This window comes from Salmo salar, chromosome 04, assembly GCF_965601325.2.
Source record: "Salmo salar chromosome 04, fSalSal1, whole genome shotgun sequence".
NCBI lineage: Eukaryota > Metazoa > Chordata > Actinopteri > Salmoniformes > Salmonidae > Salmo > Salmo salar.
The window spans coordinates 89,642,612-89,661,334 of record NC_138294.1 but is presented as its reverse complement, the minus strand read 5'-3'; the positions used below and the strand labels follow the sequence as shown (position 1 = coordinate 89,661,334).

General features: G+C 41.2%; 1 protein-coding gene across 1 annotated transcript; it reads right to left on the bottom strand.

Annotated features, from left to right (window-relative positions):
- Positions 1–11,258: 11,258 nt before the first annotated feature.
- LOC145878525 (uncharacterized) lies at positions 11,259–17,834 on the bottom strand. Its single transcript, XM_082973823.1, is given in 4 exon segments — positions 11,259–13,856; positions 13,950–14,000; positions 14,003–15,003; positions 17,736–17,834. Coding segments are annotated over 4 exon segments (3,744 nt in total). The 5' UTR covers positions 17,830–17,834.
- Positions 17,835–18,723: the final 889 nt, after the last annotated feature.

The following is an 18,723-nucleotide window of genomic DNA, read 5'->3' as shown; positions in this document are numbered from 1 at the left end:
TAATCTAGTAGAGGTCATTTCCTTTATGCCCATTCTACACACAGCCTAAATTATAGGCACTGAACCATTTACAGGACAACAATAAAAGTAGCATTGAGGATCCAACCCTATCAGAGTGAATAACTATAGCGTTTGTAGTCTTTAATAAAAAAATATGAAGTGACAGTTTCATCGGAACCTGCTTAAAGAAAGTCATATCACAAAGATCACAAATGACAGTGCCCACCAAATCTATGACAATAGAGAATTAATTGTAAGCACCAATTTAAAGTGTGTTTTGTCTAAATAAAATCTGAAAATGTCAGCTGTTGAACATAATACTTCTATTTGCTATAGCAATTGATGATATATGCAGTTGATGAATATTCCATGTACCAACACTACATGTAGGATGGACATTCCCACATACAGTATACACATACTGTACAAAGAGACATGTTTCAGCTATGTTTTTACCACTCAGAATCCAGAATGGATATGACAATGGGGCCAGCACAGGACGTAATACACCCTTACAACAATCTACTTTTGATCTTCTTGACTTCTTATCTGGAAAACTGCTACTGTGTGTCAAGAAAGGAGCCCCAATTAGGGGTTAGTGTACTCCAGTAAAAAAGGGTTGGTTTAGATTAGAAACTATTGCCCCGGGTCCCCGTTCATAGGGGTATGAGAGACTAGTCAGTGATACAATTGAGTTGGCACTTTATTGGCCCAAACACACAGACCCACAAGGTTGAGGTCAGTCATTGACACATTGTGTCTAACTGTCCAATAATAGGATCCAAAGTGTTAGGAAATATTTGTTCCCATAAATACAAAGGAGGATGTCTCTCCTCAAACCTCTGGCACTTTAGTCAGACTGCCAGACTGTGTAAAAACTTGATGTGGCCGGCAACGGAGTTCCCATTGGCCAAGCACCACGGGGACCAATCAGGAGAATACAGTCAGGTCAAGGGTGCCAACTGAAAATCAAGGGGTGTGTCTGTGCCTTTGGATGACTCTCTCCTTACAGAGAACCCCTGTGGTTCAAGTCAAGAGCTACCTTCCCCCTTTCAGTCTGCTCTGTGCATGTCTGAAAGTGGCAGAGCCAGCAGCCAAGAGAGTTTTTCACAGTGTGTCATAAAATTATTACACTTATGAATGTATGTAAAAGGCTAATATGTGTTAAATCCAGTACAATGTTATAACTAACACCTGAATTTGAATGCAACATGTTCTAATTGTTACACGGAGTGAACCAGGGAAACCCAAGAGCAGACAACAGGATCTGAATAGTAACAAACGGCTAGAAACGTAGACTGACTGAGCAGAGATTACGATCTGGCAGCATGGAAGTGGCAGGGCGGAGTATTTGTAGAGGTCTTGATTATGGAACAGGTTGCAGCTGGTGGGGATGTGCTCTGACTCCAGCACACCTGTCTCCGCCCATACAATCACACACACACACACAGAGGGAGAGAGCACTGGGGGAGTGGCGGCAGGTCAAGGAGACACAGGATGAGCAGTAGAGGGTGTTGCAGGAGCAGATGTGACATTGATTCTTCCTTCTCTTTCTGTCCAGCAGGGTCAACCAAAAACACTTGGCCTGATGGTTCGTGCAGATAGTGGGGAAGCAATATAGAAATGTATTGATCCCTTAAATTATTGTACTATTAAATCACACATATCACAACCCCCTCTTACCAAAAATGTACCTAAATTAATTTTGGGAAAAGGATTTTACTCACAATGAACTTCCAGTGCTTCTGAAAGTGCTGATCCTTTCAGCACTGTAGTTACCGAAGTTCACCTGAAATAAATAATTTCACCTGGCACTAAGCCCCCCAAAAAGTATCAATAGTCTATCCTTTAACAATTCCACTAACAGATTGTATTAGTAACTTGGGCAGACTTGCGCACTAAAATTCTTTCTCCATTTAGAATGACTTGGGCTGAGTAATGATTTAGGATGTAAATCTTTATCCCGTGACCACATCTTTTTGTGGCTGTTTGAAAGTACCATTTGAATGTCTGTATAAGGAGAGAAAGTAAAACCACAAATGCTTTGAATGTGAAGAACATTATACAAATAATTAAGCATAAACTAAAATATATAGACACTTCAGAGAATATTGGTTAGTTAGAACGATTGTTTATCGATATTTAAAACAAAAATGAATTACATTTGCCTTTGTTTTTATTTTTCTAATATATTCTGGCTACATGCAACTTAATGGGTCATTATCACACACACATATATATATATATGTATGCCTTGTTAGGGAGATTAAGTATCATACATAAGGTGTTATGTAGTCAGAAAAGTGTTATTGCTGACAATACTGTGTTTACGTGATGACACATTTTCACCATTGTCTTTAAAGTGACAGAATAAGGGCCATAAATATTAAAGTGTATGTCATCAGAAACATTCAACTCCAATTCCTGTTAAATACATAATTAAATCAAATCAAATGTTATTTGTCACATACACATGGTTAGCAGATGTTAATGCGAGTGTAGCGAAATGCTTGTGCTTCTAGTTCCGACAGTGCAGTAATATCTAATAAGTAATCTAACCTAACAATTACCTTATACACACAAGTGGAAAGGAATGAATAAGAATATGTACATAAAAAAATATATGAATGAGTGATGGAATAGAACGGCATAGGCAAGATGCAGTGGATGGTATAGAGTATAGTATATACACATGAGATGAGTAATGTAGGGTATGAAAACATATAAAAGTGGCTAGTGATACATTACATAATGATATTACATGTCCTTGGACTTTGGTATGTGCACATCTAATGTACGTCTATGTTTATCATTCATACTGTATGAAATGTTTTTTCCCCCAAGATATGTTTAGAATTGAAAAAATGCTTATTGTCATGTTATGACTAGTATTTATTACCTCACCCACAAGCCATTTGTGGGGTTGCAGAGTTTTAAACTCTGAGTGATGGAGTAGGAAAGAGGACTTTTTGTCTGTAGACCTCACAACAGCAACCACCACCTCGCAATTCTTTCTTCGCCACAGAGCTGTGACCGGCAATAAGCTTAAACATGAACTGAAAACAATCTATCACAATCAAATCAAATGTATTTATCAAGCCCTTCTTACTTCAGCTGATATCTCAAAGTGCTGTACAGAAACACAGCCTAAAACCCCAAACAGCAAGCAATGCTGGTGTAGAAGCACGGTGGCTAGGAAAAACTCCCTAGAAAGGCCAGAACCTAGGAAGAAACCTAGAGAGGAACCAGGCTATGAGGGCCAGTCCTCTTCTGGCTGTGCCGGGTGGAGATTATAACAGAACAAATCCTTTAACAAATAAAATAAAAACCACACCTGGCCTAGTTGTCTAGTTCTAGGTGATGTTGCCTCATCCCTGCTTTCATCTTTCTTGTGATGTTGCCTCATCCCTGCTGGTTTCTTTTTATCCTTCTTCTTTGGCTCAGGTAACTTGTCAGGTGAGTATTTTCTTTGTCTCTTGGCCCACTGCTCCTCTTCCTGGTCCAACAACTTCTTGCGGTAGGGGTGACCAGTGATTCTGGCAGTCCCTATACCTTCCTTGGAGGGTGGCATACATTTTCAAAATGAATTCAGTTGGACGGAGGAATTTCTTATTTTCTCAAATGGAAAGCTTCAGGATCCAGAACCACTGTTCCACATAGCAGTTGGTGTCCTGTGATTTCACTGATTGCGATGTTGTGATGGTCACATTACAATATCTTGTAAGGTCACCCAGAAGTATCCCACTCCATAGAGGGAAAATGGCCATGTAAGTGTCCATTAGAACATTGATTATCCCAGGGCAGAAAAGGCGTGTTTTCAGGCCCTGTCTGTCAACTAAAACAGGACTCTGCGAATGTTTAAGAACTGATACGAAGTCATGTGTGAAGGGAGATTGTCCACATATTGTTCCGTTTTTTTTGCTGACATTGCACATTCTTCATAACTGTCATCTCTCATCACGTCCTCCACTTTCACCTTCTCTGACTTCATAATACTCTCATCTAAATGCTTTTGCGATTCATCCACAAGATTACTTTTATGTTGTGATTTGAAAAGCACACACACACGTGTCTAAAGACATCGAGTGCCTCGAAGAAAGAGGTGATGTTGAGAAACAAGGCAAAGCAAAAAGTTGCAATCTCTTTGAGCCCATTGTTAATTGTTTTCTTCCCAAATCCCTGGCCGACAGCCTTAAGGATGTGGGCAGAGCACAGATGGAGCACTGTGAAGTCTTCGCAATCTTCTTCTTCCTCCAAGGAAACTATGCTGTGGGCTCTGTTTAGATAAGAAGTGATGCTCTCTTTGTTAAATGAGAGAAATACACTTCCAATCATCCTCCACCTGTCTCACCTTGCAGCTTGTCATTTGTGAGACCTTGCGTACTGTCTCCATTAACCAAAAGGTTATTGTTGGGATGGAGTGCTGAACACTAATCATCTCGGATATGGGGATGGGGTAGTTTATCCTTGCCCATTCCGGGCAGAACCAAAGCATTGTACAGAACTCTTTTACTTTGATTGCTAATCTTAGACACAACAACCTCACTAGTGGCATCACAATGAAGAGTCACTGGACTGCGCTTTCTCCGATGTTCAACTAGAATCTTTAAACCCTCTTCTGTGTACAAGTGAACACCAAACGGCTCAACTTGGAGGTGCTGCATGTATCCAGAATAAGTAGCTGAAGTTGTGGCACACTCCTTCAGAACCTTTAGTGCAAGCATGAGCTCTAGCATCATGTCATCGTGCAGCTTTGTGCTCTTTCTGATTTCAGCCCCAATCACTTTGAGAATATCTTTTGAAAGGCTTCTTGTAATGTTGCCTGCCAAAATCTCTTCTGTACGTGTGTTTAACTGTCTGTAGTGGTCGTTGCTGACACCTTTTTTGTAACCTGTTGGGGCTAGGGGGCAGTATTTTCACGGCCGGATGAAAAACGTACCCAATTTGAACAGGTTACTACTCTGGCCCAGAAACTAGAATATGCATATTATTAGTAGATTTGGATAGACACTCTGAAGTTTCTAAAACTGTTTGAATGGTGTCTGTAAGTATAACAGAAAAAATACAAGCAGGAAATGAAAATCTTGTGGCTGTACTATTTTCAAGTCATTGCCAATGGAACACACAGTGACAAAGCATTCATTTTGCACTTCCTAAGGCTTCCACTAGATGTCAACAGTCTTTAAAAAGTTGTTTGAGCCTTTTGTGGCAAACACAGACCGAAGGAGAACGCTGGGAAGCAGGTCACTGAGAAAACCACTTCAGTTCAAAGGGCGTGTTCACGTGAGAGGATACCTGTGTTCCAAAGCTTTTTTCAAGACATAGCATGGGTCCGGTTGAAATATTACTGAAGCTTCACGTTCTAAAGGCCCTAAAGTTTGATACTATACAACGTTTGACATGTTTGAACGAATGTAAATATCTTTTTTTTTTTTTACTTTTCGTCGTGAAATTTTGGGCGCGCTTCCTACATTTGGAGTAGCTAACTGAACGTGCGAACAACAAGGAGCTATTTGGACATAAATTATGAACTTTATCGACCAAAACAACATTTATTGTGGACCTGGGATACCTGGAAGTGCCTTCTGATGAAGATTATTAAAGGTAAGTGAATTTTTATAAGGCTATTTATGTGTTTAGATGACTCCAAGATGACCGGTGTCTATAATTGCCTGCTGTTTTTTTCTGAGCACAGTACTCAGATTATTGCAAAGTGTGCTCTCCCAGTAAAGTTATTTTGAAATCTGTCAGCGTGATTGCATTCAGGAGATGTTAATCTATAATTCTTTGAATAACAGTTTAATATTTTATCAAGGTTTATGAATAGTATTTTTGTAGATTGTTGTGCTGATTCACCGGAGGTTTTGGGGGAAATACATTTTCTTAACGTTAGATTAAGGAGATGTTTATCTTTCAAATGGTGTAAAATAGTTGATTGTTTGAGAAATTGAAATTAGATTTTTTGCTGTTTTGAATTTCGCCCATGTATCTTGTCAAGCAATCCCGTTACCGGGATCCGAACGGGAAGGGGTGTCCCCAAGAAGTTTTTATATAATCCATAGAATGGTTTTGGAATCTCTAACCCTGGAAATTAGACTGTTAAACTCATGGGTACACTTGCAATGGAAGCCAGTCCTGACTTGGGAACAGCCATCTATGGATTGTACACTGAACAAAAATATAAAGTCTTTGTCCCATGTTTTAAGAGCTGAAATAAAATATCCAATACATTTTCCATATGCACAAAAAGCTAATTTCTTTACATCCCTGTTCATGAGCATTTCTCCTTTGCCAAGAAAATCCATCCACCTGACAGGTGTGGCATATCAAGAAGCTGATTAAACAGTATGATCATTACACAGGTGCACCTTGTGCTGGGGACAATAAAAAGGCCAATCTAAAATGTGCAATTTTGTCACACAACACAAGCCACAGATGTTTCAAGTTGAGGGAGTGTGAAATTGGCATGCTGACCTCAGGAATGTCCACCAATGCTATTGCCAGAGAATTGAATGTCCATTTCTCTACCATAAGCTGCTTCGATTGTCATTTTAGAGAATTTGGCAGTACGTCTAACCGGCTTCACAACCGCAGACCACGTGTAACCATGCCCGTCTAGGACCACCACATCCATATTCTTCACCTGCGGGATCATCTGAGACCAGCCACCCAGACAGCTGATGAAACTGAGGCTGTGCACAACAGAAGAATTTCTGCACAAACTTTCAGAAACGTCTCAGGGAAGCTCATCAGCATGCTCGTCATCCTCACCAGGGTCTTAACCTGACTGCAGTTCGGCATTGTAACCGACTTCAGTGGGAAAATGCTCACATTCAATGGCCACTGGCACGCTAGAGAAGTATGCGCTTCACAGATTAATCCCAGATTCAACTGTACCTGGCAGATTGCAGACAGCGTGTATGGCGTTGTGTGGGCGAGTGGTTTGCTGATGTCGACGTTGTGAACGGAGCGCCCCATGGTGCTGGTGGGTTTATGGTATGGGCAGGCATAAGCTACGGACAACGAACACAATTGCTTTTTAACGATGGCAATTTGAATGCACAGAGATACCGTGGCGAAATCGTGAGGCCTATTATCGTGCCATTCATCCGACGCCATCACTTCATGTTTAAGCATGATAATGCACAGCCCTATGTCGCGAGGATCTGTAAACAATTCCTGGAAGCCGAAAATGTTCCAGTTCTTCCATAGCCTGCATACTCACCAAACATGTCAGACAATGAGCATGTTTGGGATGCTCTGGATCGACATGTTCCAGTTCCCGCCAAAATCCAGCAACTTCGTACAGACTTTGAAAAGGAGTGGAACAACGTTCCACAGGCCACAATCAACAGCTTGATCCACTTTGTGGGAAGAAGATGTGCCGTGCTGCACAAGGCAGCGCAAAACTGGCTCTCTGATCCACACCCATTTTTTGGGGGTTTTAAAGGTGCATATCTGTATTCCCAGTCATGTGAACTCCACAGATTAGAGCCTAATTTATTTGTTTCAGTTGACTGATTTCCTTACATGAACTGTAACTCAGTAAAGTCTGAAATTGTTTCATGTTGTGTTTATATTTTTGTTCAGTACATTTCTATGGTTGGTTGCGACTGTCAGTTTGCCTTTTGAAGCTTTCAAAATACAATCTTGGGAAGAAATGTATAGTTTGGAAAGCAAATGCCTACTGCTGAAAAGAGAAGACTAATGTGTATGTAGAAACAGTACTAAAAAAAAAAATCTAAAAAAAAAATTAACTCCCATTTTCTAGCTAATAGCAGCACTGTTTTTCAAAGTCGCTCATCTTGAGATGGGCTATCGCCACAGCAAGCACAATGGCCATCACTGTGGGTAGCCTATGGCTTCATCTCCATCGTTATGTAAGTCAGTGTGCATTATTTTAAAAAACAAAGCCCCGGGGTCTATGATTTCTAAATCCGGCACTATTTTCACGGCTTGAACTAGAACCTACAATTATAAAAACACAATAATCAAATCATTATTTAATATTTCCTTTTGACAAAAACAAAAAAGTTCTAGAATTGTTTGATTTCAGATTAAAATAAAATAAACGAGTTTTCAACCCTTTACTATTTTTTTTTATCTTGTCATGCAATAAAATATATGAATTGGCCAAAAAATACACAGACCTCTGTGTTCTCATACGTAGTTAAGGCCATGCTTCCATACGCGATAGCTACACAATTGCGCCCAGTCCACTCTGCCCAATAAAACTTTAACTCATTACCTTGACTCGTTCTCTGTTCAGTCTAATGTGACCCTGCTGTAAATCAAGCAGACAGATGATCAACATCAATTATCTGCTAGGGATGTTAGATCTAATATGGACCACGGCACAATGGTCTTCATCGGGTTAATGAAGGAGACAACAAAACATTATGGACATTCCTAACAATATTTTCCCTGCACTTTGGCTGTTGCATCGAGTGCTGTATCACTGAAGAATATAAAATCTATTTTGATTTGTTTAACACTTTTTTGGATACTACATGATTCCATAGTTTTGATGTCTTCACTATTATACAATGTAGACGATAGTAAAAATAAAGAAAAACCCTGGAATGAGTAGGTGTGTCCAAACTTTTTACTGGTACTGTACATTTTGGATTTGTGTGCCCATGAAAACTATATTCACACCGTAACATAAGGAAACTCTAAATGTTAAGTAAGCCTAGTTACAGTGCATTTCCAAAATTGCCATACAAAGAACTGTCCAAGCAAGATCCAGGATTCTTACCGGGTTCAAGTTCAATGTCTCATTTAACTGATAAATGCTTAATATATGATACAACAACAAACACTGCCATGAATGCAAGGTAAGAAATGTAGTGTTTTATGTCTCACGATTCTGGACAAATTTGTCAAGACACCAACCATGAAAAAGTGTTAAACATAATTTAATAAACTAACTTGTGAATTTTATTGAATGTTCCTTATATCAATTACTACTTATCAACAGCTGTATCTGTGAGTTGTCCACCGCAGGAAATCCTCACTGGTACTCTAGCTTATAGAAATACCCTTAGGCGATGTCAGAGGTGTTACTGTGTTTCCCAGCATTATACCTATCATGGACATTCGATACACTGAGTAACATTAGTAGAAATCTCATGCATCCGTTTCACAAGTTTGAACATAGGAATGTGTGTGTTGTAGTACACAGTACAGTCGTGGCCAAAAGTTGAGAATGACACAAATATTAATTTTCACAAAGTCTGCTGCCTCAGTTTGTATGATGGCAATTTGCAAATACTCCATAATATTATGAAGAGTGATCCGATGAATTGCAAAGTCCCTCTTTGCCACGCAAATGAACTGAATCCTAAAAAAAACATTGCCACTGCATTTCAGCCCTGCCACAAAAGGAGGCTTCAGGGCGCCCAAGAAAGTCCAGCAAGCGCCAGGACCGTCTCCTAAAGTTGATTCAGCTGCGGGATCGGGGCACCACCAGTAAAGAGCTTGCTCATCAATGGCAGCAGGCAGGTGTGAGTGCATCTGCACGCACAGTGAGGCGAAGACTTTTGGAGGACGGCCTGGTGTCAAGAAGGGCAGCAAAGAAGCCACTTCTCTCCAGGAAAAACACCAGGGAAAGACTGATATTCTGCAAAAGGTACAGGGATTGGACTGCTGAGGACTGGGGTAAAGTCATTTTCTCTGATGAATCCCCTTTCCGATTGTTTGGGTCATCCGGAAAAAAGCTTGTCCGGAGAAGACAAGGTGAGCGCTACCATCAGTCCTGTGTCATGCCAACAGTAAAGCATCCTGAGACCATTCATCTGTGGGGTTGCTTCTCAGCCAAGGGAGTGGGCTCACTCACAATTTTGCCTAAGAACATAGCCATGAATAAAGAATGGTACCAACACATCCTCCGAGAGCAACTTCTCCCAACCATCCAGGAACAGTTTGGTGATGAACAATGCCTTTTCCAGCATGATGGAGCACCTTGCCAAAAGGCAAAAGTGATAACTAAGTGGCTCGGGGAACAAAACATTAATATTTTGGGTCCATGGCCAGGAAACTCCCCAGACCTTAATCCCATTGAGAACTGGTGGTCAATCCTCAAGAGGAGGGTGGACAAACAAAAACCCAAAAATTCTGACAAACTCCAAGCATTGATTATGCAAGAATGGGCTGCCATCAGTCAGGATGTGGCCCAGAAGTTAATTGACAGCATGCCAGGGCAGATTGCAGAGGTCTTGAAAAAGAAGGGTAAACACTGCATATATTGACTCTTTGCATCAACTTCATGTAATTGTCAATAAAAGCCTTTGACACTTATGAAATGCTTGTAATTATACGTCAGTATTCCATAGTAACATCTGACAAAAATATCTAAAGACACTGAAGCAGCAAACTTTGTGAAAATGTATATTTGTGTCATTCTCAACTTTTGGCCACGACTATACACCTCCATTAGGGTGATATCAATCATTATTCTTGAATTTAATGATTTTCAATGTGAGTGTCATTATTTCTATATAGCCAACACTTTCTCCTTCTGAACTTCTAACACCGGTAGGATGGGTGTGGCTTAGTGACAATGACCACAAGAGGAGCCACTCAGAGATTTGATGCAGTTACACCTCTGACATTGCCTGAACAAAGACAATGATTTTCTATGCAGTTCTGATTTAATCAAAGCCCTAATTTTTGTTAAGTTACCTTGGGGTGGACAAATTAACATAAGGCTTTACACGAGGCTAAGAGTTTTAATACAAATCCAAATCAGCCCCACATCTCAGTTGGATCTACCCAGCAAACGCTCCTACAACATTGGGAAGCTTAATGTTCTAATGGAGACTGTCATAAACTTCGTCGTCTGAAGAGGAGAAATCGGACCAATATGCAGCGGGTATATGAATCATCTTCTTGTAGATTTGAAGAAAAATGAACACTGAACAAAAGAATGACGAAAAACAGTCCTGTAAGGTACTCTGACTATACATGGAAACAACCACCCACAAAACACAAGCTGAAAACCCCTACTTAAATATGGCCTCCAATTAGAGGCAACGAAGAACATCTGCCTCCAACTGCAGGCAAAAACAAAAAACCCGAACATAGAAATTGAAATTCTAGAAATACAAACATAGAAATACATGACATAAAACTGTACCCAAAATCACAACATACACAAAACAAACACACCCTGCCACACCCACACCAAACTACAATCACAAATAACCCCTTTACTGGTCAGGATGTGACAGAGACCCAATTTTGGTTTCCAGATAATGTTAGCAGGACAACATTCCATGACTGATTTGTTGGAACCCCCTGCCGTCTATGCTATTTTCCTTCAGGAATTCTCGCTCATTTGGGAGTACATCTTCTCCTTTTGCAATCTTATCCAGAATCAAAGACTCTTTCTTCATTTTCTTCAACTCTACGATCCGATCCTCGAAGCCTGGCTTCCGTTCGTCCTCCTCTGTGCAAATGAGTATGTCAGTGTACTCCATAGTGGAGAGAGAGCTTGGCTTCAGTGCATCATCATTAAGTCTCTTGAGACAGTCAGAAGACTTCTTGATCAAATTCATCAGCGCATCCTTGATCATATGAAACTCATCCTCAAGCTTATCCAGCATCTCCTTGGTTTCCATAGACTTGCCCCACGCCTTCATGAAGTTGTCCTTCATTCCTTGAATAGTCTTTTTCTCAGTCTTTGTTTCATATGTCAACAAGACTTTTTCCCTGTCGTGGTCAGTGGAAGAGCATTTTCCTGGACATATGGTACAGTTGCCATCATCATCCATCACGGCACAACTTTTGATTTCATCCTCGTTTGGGAGGAAGCAGCAGGTGTGACATGTGAAATTGCATATCTTGCAGTTTGTCGCAAAGTCTTGGGATAATTTGCTTCTCTTCACCTGCAGCACATTTATCTCAGTCTCAAAATCTTGGTTCTGTATCATGTTCTCTTCCTCGTTCTCCAGACACTGTTTGAAGTGTTTGATCTCACTTAGCTTTGACAGACCTGCTGTGATCTGAGGGGTCAGGCGTGTCATGGTCTTCTCCAGAAGCTCACGTTCTTCCAGAACTTTCTTTGTCAGGGTCAGATCTTTACTCTCAATGCTTTCCAGTGCTTGGAAAAATTTCTTCATCTCCTTGAAAGTTGACCTCCATTGCTCTGGACACTGGGCCTTATGATCATCATCAGTATCATCATCTTCAGAGCTGCTCTCCGTCTCTTTTGAGAACAGAAATGAACTGTTGAATTTGAAATGGGTTGGTAGCCCCTTCTTGTCTTTCTTACAGGGCAGATTTGCAGCTTTTATGGCTTCTAGCACCGGTATTTGCTTCCCATCAACAAATGTCACAAGCATCAGGATGTTTTCAGCAACATCCTTTCCAAAGATGGACAGAATGGAATCAAAGATGTATCTCTGGGGAGGACTGAGACGAACAAGTGATGCCTGCACTACAAAGCAGACTGCATCAATGTGATCAATCCCTAAAGGATGACACAAGAAATCCTTCAACATCTGGGTGAGCAATTTATCTTGAGCCATTCCTCTGGTGTCTCCGAACCCTGGTGTGTCAATGATAGTCAGAGAATAAGGAATCTGAAAGCCTGGCTGGTTGTAGAGCTCGTATGATGTCACAACCACAGTCTGGCTCTCAGCCTGTGACCTGTTGGTCACCTCATGGATGAGCTTAAAGCGGTAACGTTCTTCCCACTTTACCCCGAGAATGTAGTTTATCATGACATTGACCAGAGTTGTTTTTCCTGCACCTGTGGCCCCCAGAAGCAATATCACCTTGTTATTACCTTGCTCAACTTTCTTCCCAAATCTGTACTGGTCAAAACTGTCACTTACACCCAACTTCGGTTCCAGATTCAGCCAGTGGATTGAGGGGTTGCCCTTTTCCACCTTCTGGGATTTTGTGAGGAACTCCTCACTTTTTGCTCTGGTTGATTTGCTTGTCTTCGGTTGGGGATCAGAGACCCTAAGGGTAGTCAGCACAGTCTCAGAACTGGGTAGACTATTCCCTGCTTCGCCACAGTTAGCAAAGACTCTGATGCTGTATGCAGTGTCAGCCTCAAGTCCTTCCAGTGTACTCTCTCTAGTGGTGGTTTTGATGGTGTGCCACATCTGATTGTCTATAGCCTTTACATTCTTTCTGTATTCAACCACATAACCAATGACTTCAACATCATCTCCCGCTATGGTAGGAATGTCCCAGTTCATTCTGATACTTCCCGATTCTATCCTCTTCTCTGTGGGTGGTCCAGGATGGCTACATGGGCGGGTTCTGAAATATTCTGTCCAGTCACTGGGGAGGCTCACACCAGGTCTGCACACTGCCTTGCAGCTAAAGCGATACTTTTTGTAAGGGTCCAAATGACTGATGGTGACCTGGTTAGTTGTAGCATCCGATTTCACCTCGGTCCACTCAGAGTCAGCCTGCTCAGCCTGGTACAAAACCTGGTACGACTCCACAGAGGTAACACCAAGGTTGGGAGGGTTGACTTGCAAGTGGACACAGTCATGCTCCAGACTCTTGATGGTGGGAACACCTGGCTTTGATGGCAGCTCAAACTGTGGACTCAAAAGTGTACCTCTTTCATAGACATGGATGGAGGAAGCAGTGAGGTGTTTGTTTGGAATTGATGCAATGCAGAATGCAAGATATTCTCTGCCTTTGTTTGAATCTTTGAAGTCTAGGAACATATTTATGGTTTGCCTAGTTAGGGTCGTTACCTCCCCCGAGCGAAACCACTTTTCTGCTGTAGTCTTCCCGGCTGCGTTGGGGTTGTAAGGTATCAGTGAAAAATCACTTTTTGATTCTTCCAGCAAGTAGTTCTCCAAGACTACCACATACTCTTCTTTCTCCTTCAAATAGGAAAATGCAAAACACACTACATAATCATTAGCTTTATCAAGCACTATTCTATCCAATTCACTGCTGGAATACACAACTTGTACCTCTTTCATTATGTCAAGGTAAGAGCGAACAACATTCATCTCTCTCTCTCTCTGTCGTCCAGGTACGTGATCATGAGGTCATTCTGGAATGGAGAACGTTCTTTGCTGTTGAGCATTTTTATCAGCTCTTCCTCCTCCATTCCTCCTCCTCTTATGTTGGGAAGAACCTTGCAGAGACCTTTCTGGAACACCAGCTTGTACTCTGAGCACAAGTCCCTGAACTTGTTGAGCTTGGCTTTGAGTTCAGGGAACTTGATAGCCATGTCATCCTTCATCATGTCCTGGCATTGTATATCAGTATTGTCCAGTCCGTCCATGATTCGCTGTGCGCGACGCACCAGGCTAACACTGATCTGCCTGACTAGCTGGGTAGCTGCAGAGTCCAGCTTCTTGAGAGGATAGAGCCAGGCAGTCATGGGCACAGCATGTTCTCCGTTCTCCCCTAGCAGACATGGCAGGCCAACATACACCTTGATGGCATCTTCAAATGTGACAGGGTTGTTTTCTAGTGCCAAATCACCATGGAAAGTGCAGTTGAATTTATTGGTCTCTCTCTGCTCTTCCTCACTCATCTTCAAATTTGCCTGCCCTTCTATTGACATTTGAGGGATCTTTTTTATTGTGGCCTGCAGGTTGCCATGGATGTCCTGGTGGTTTTCTCCTGAGGAAACATCTTGGTCAAAAACAAAAAAGGCCTGCGCTCCATAGAGCAGGGCAGTCACCACATGGGTTGCAGAGCCCTCTTGTAAGACAGAGTATTTCACATTTCCTGCCCCCAGGTGGTCCATGGTCAACTGCTCGAAGCGAGTGGTGGTACGGTACTGCAAAGAAACCCTAGACTGACGCTTTGAGGTCTTTTTGTCATGTAGGAATTCAGCAGAACCCTTCACACTGACTAAGCCACCAAGGAAACTGGCATCAAGAGATGCAGACACATTCAAAGCTTCTGACTTGGCTTCACTTGAGTCTGAAGCAATGATTTTGAAGTCAGTGTTTGGCTGTGGATGGACATTGATGTGTTTCTGCAGCATCTCAGAATCCCAGAGAGTGATACCTGCAGTTTAAAGAGAATGACCAAAGAACGTTTATTGTGAAAATTATACTCCAACGTGTACATGTGTAAATATTTCTATATGTAAACATGGTTTAATTCAAATAACTAATTGAAGGTAAATATTTAATTCAAAGTAAACATTCTAGGTGTCAACCCATAGTTAGAAAACCTACACCTCCTATCCACTCAGAAGTAAAGAATGCTCTGTAGCACCATTTTAACCAGTCTGGAAATGGGTTCTATCTGAAGCTTCTTTCAGGTCAAATAGAATCTGGGTACCAAATAAAGGTTGCTATTTGGAACCAGAAAGGTTCGAGATAGAACTCTATCTAGAATGTTCCCCTACAGGGACAAATAGTGCCACATTACACTCTCAGAAGGAAAAAAAAGGGTAATCTTTGTCATTGACAGCATTACTACAATATGAACACTTCAAAAACAACCTGCATGACATCACTCTTTTGTCCCAAGTGTGTTCTCTAGCTTTTCTTACTCTCTGGTAACCATAGAGATGCACCAGAAAGCTAATCTCTCTCTGCAATGGCCGATTCTGTGACAGCATCATAGAGGACTTTATTGCCCAAAAGCCTGTTTTAGCATGGGCAGCTCCATTCAGGACTTTCACCATTTGAAGTAGTCAACTGGGAGATACTTCCTTTGGGTTAAGGAAGGATTAGATAATTCAATCTGGGTCCTCTGGAGGGATCAGACAGAATATAATCGCTGCCAACTGGTGAGGATAGCATAGCGCTAACTTATGCCATGTTATCCTGTTAGGGCTAGGGGGCAGTATTGACACGGCTGGATAAAAAAACATACCTGATTTAATCTGGTTACCACTCCTACCCAGTAACTAGAATATGCATATACTTATTACATATGGATAGAAAATACCCTAAAGTTTCTAAAACTGTTTGAATGGTGTCTGTGAGTATAACAGAACTCAAATGGCAGGTCAAAACCTGAGAGATTCCTTTACAGGAAGTGGCCTGTCTGACCATTTCTTGAACTTCTTTTCCATCTCTATCTTTTACTAAGGATCTCTGCTCTAACGTGACACTTCCCACGTCTTCCATAGGCGCTCAGAGCCCGGGAAAAAACAGAATGTCGTCATCCCAGCCCCAGGCTGAAACACATTATCGCCTTTCTCAAGTGGCCGATCAAGGGACTCTGGGCTTATGCGCGTGACCCGACCGCCCCCGCCTTTGTGATTTTTTCCTCTGTTTGCCGAAAAGGAGATTCCCTGTCGGAATATTATCGCTTTTCTACGAGAAAAATGTCGTAAAAATTGATTTTAAACAGCGGTTGACATGCTTCGAAGTACGGTAATGGAATATTTAGAATTTTTTTGTCACGAATTGCGCCATGCGCGCGACCCTTCTTTACCATTTCGGATAGTGTCTGGAACGCACGAACAAAACGCCGCTATTCGGATATAACGATGGATTATTTTGGACAAAACCAACATTTGTTATTGAAGTAGCAGTCCTGGGAGTGCATTCTGACGAAGACAACAAAAGGTAATCAAACTTTTATAATAGTAAATATGATTATGGTGAGTGCTAAACTTGCCGGGTGTCTAAATAGCTAGCCCGTGATGCCTGGGCTATGTACTTAGCACATTTTGCAATATTCTTTCACCAAAAAGCTATTTTAAAATCGGACATATCGAGTGCATAGAGGAGGTCTGTATCTATAATTCTTAAAATAATTGTTGTGCTTTTTCTGAACGTTTATCGTGAGTAATTTAGTAAAATGTTAGCGAATTCCCCGGAAGTTTGCGGGGGGTATGCTAGTTCTGAACGTCACATGCTAATGTAAAAAGCTGGTTTTTGATATAAATATGAACTTGATTGAACAAAACATGCATGTATTGTATAACATAATGTCCTAGGGTTGTCATCTGATGAAGATCATCAAAGGTGAGTGCTGCATTTAGCTGTCTTCTGGGTTTTGGTGACATTATATGCTGGCTTGAAAAATGGGTGTCTGATTATTTCTGGCTTGGTACTCTGCTGACATAATCTAATGTTTTGCTTTCGTTGTAAAGCCTTTTTGAAATCGGACAGTGTGGTTAGATTAACGAGAGTCTTGTCTTTAAATAGCTGTAAAATAGTCATATGTTTGAGAAATTGAAGTAATAGGATTTTTAAGGTTTTGAAAATCGCGCCACAGGCTTAAAGTGGCTGTTACGTAGGTGGGACGAATTCGTCCCGCCTAGCCCAGAGAGGATATTATCTGATGGGACCAGCTACAATTTAGCATTCTGTCACGCGCAAGTAAATCAACAATTTTAATTAGCTGAGACTCATTTTGAGCTGGAGAAACTGTTTAAATTTAAATGGTTGCTTATGTTCACAATTATGTCCCCAATGTCTTCAACTTCTATGAGTGTATTAGCAGTTTGTAAATAAACTGAAAAGGTGCATATCACCACCTACTGTGTGAAGTGTGTACAGTATAGTCTGAACAGGTATAAAGCCAAGATTGGTGATTTACTGACATCTGCAGTTATGGAATGTCTGTTCAGGAGTGCAATTCATTGGCTGACCCCTCCTGCTGATTCTTCCTAAATCCGTAGAAACTACTTTAAAATGGTGAAAGCCCTCAATGGTGTTCTCTGTGCTACAACAGTGTGCCCTCTATCCAACTCAGTGGTGGAAACACTGTCAATGAATTCAAGATGATGCACACTGATTACCTCCAAACCAAAGAGGAATAGTTTCCTGTACCTGGAATGAGGACATCTCTACGACAGTCATACAGCATCCCCAGCTGGAAGGGTCGGCCCAGAGCGGCTAGCTCGATGGTCTCCGAGTCGGACATGACTCAGTGTTCTGAAAACATATCAGAACTGGGGTTACTTCAGCAGCCCCGGTATTAGAAAATTGCAACAGATAATATGGCTGTTAACATAAAAATCATAGTTCTTTTGCTCATTGCCCAGACAATGCAGCGTGTGTAAATTATCACTGATACAGTATGTTATGCAAACATTTGAGTCACTCACATCTTTGTTCTCCAGTCTTGTTGTTCTTTCTGAACAGGAAGAGGACTCTGGAGCCCTAACGATTGGTGCTCTTATTTCTTTGGGGGAAAAAAACAAAGACACTGAACATGTTGATGGTTTTCTGGTGGACATAATACAGTCTTAATTAAAACAATCCACCTTAAGTTGACTTAAGTAATGTACCAAACTGAAAAAAATAGAGGACATATATTACAAATGTGAGTAGAAAATACAGAAGTTTCTCTACACTCTGGATTTGTTTTTCAGCAAAACAGCAGCCACACCTCTTGTTTTGGCATACAGCTTAGCTTTTTGATGAGGCTGGTAACCCTCAAATACTAGAAGGACTGACAGTCCATGATGTTCACAGGATAGTTTTAAAAACATATTTGGAAGCTATATGGTTTATGTTCTTGTTGTTTGTAAACAATGGAGAAATAAAACCGTACATCAGTCATCATTGATGCAACTACAAGCCACGCTAACATCATTGGGCGTTTCTAGAATTGGAAGACATTGGGTGCTCAGCACCACCAAAATGGAATTTAAACATCTAAATGCAGGAATTTGGTTCACCTTGAGGTGAACATTGAGAGATTAGATATTTCAGTTTAGATATTTCAGTTAATTTGAACCTTCCCACCTGCCACAGCAGACACTGCCAGTACTCAATTATAGTAGCTAATGTGGGTCTCTAGTCTGGAAAACTA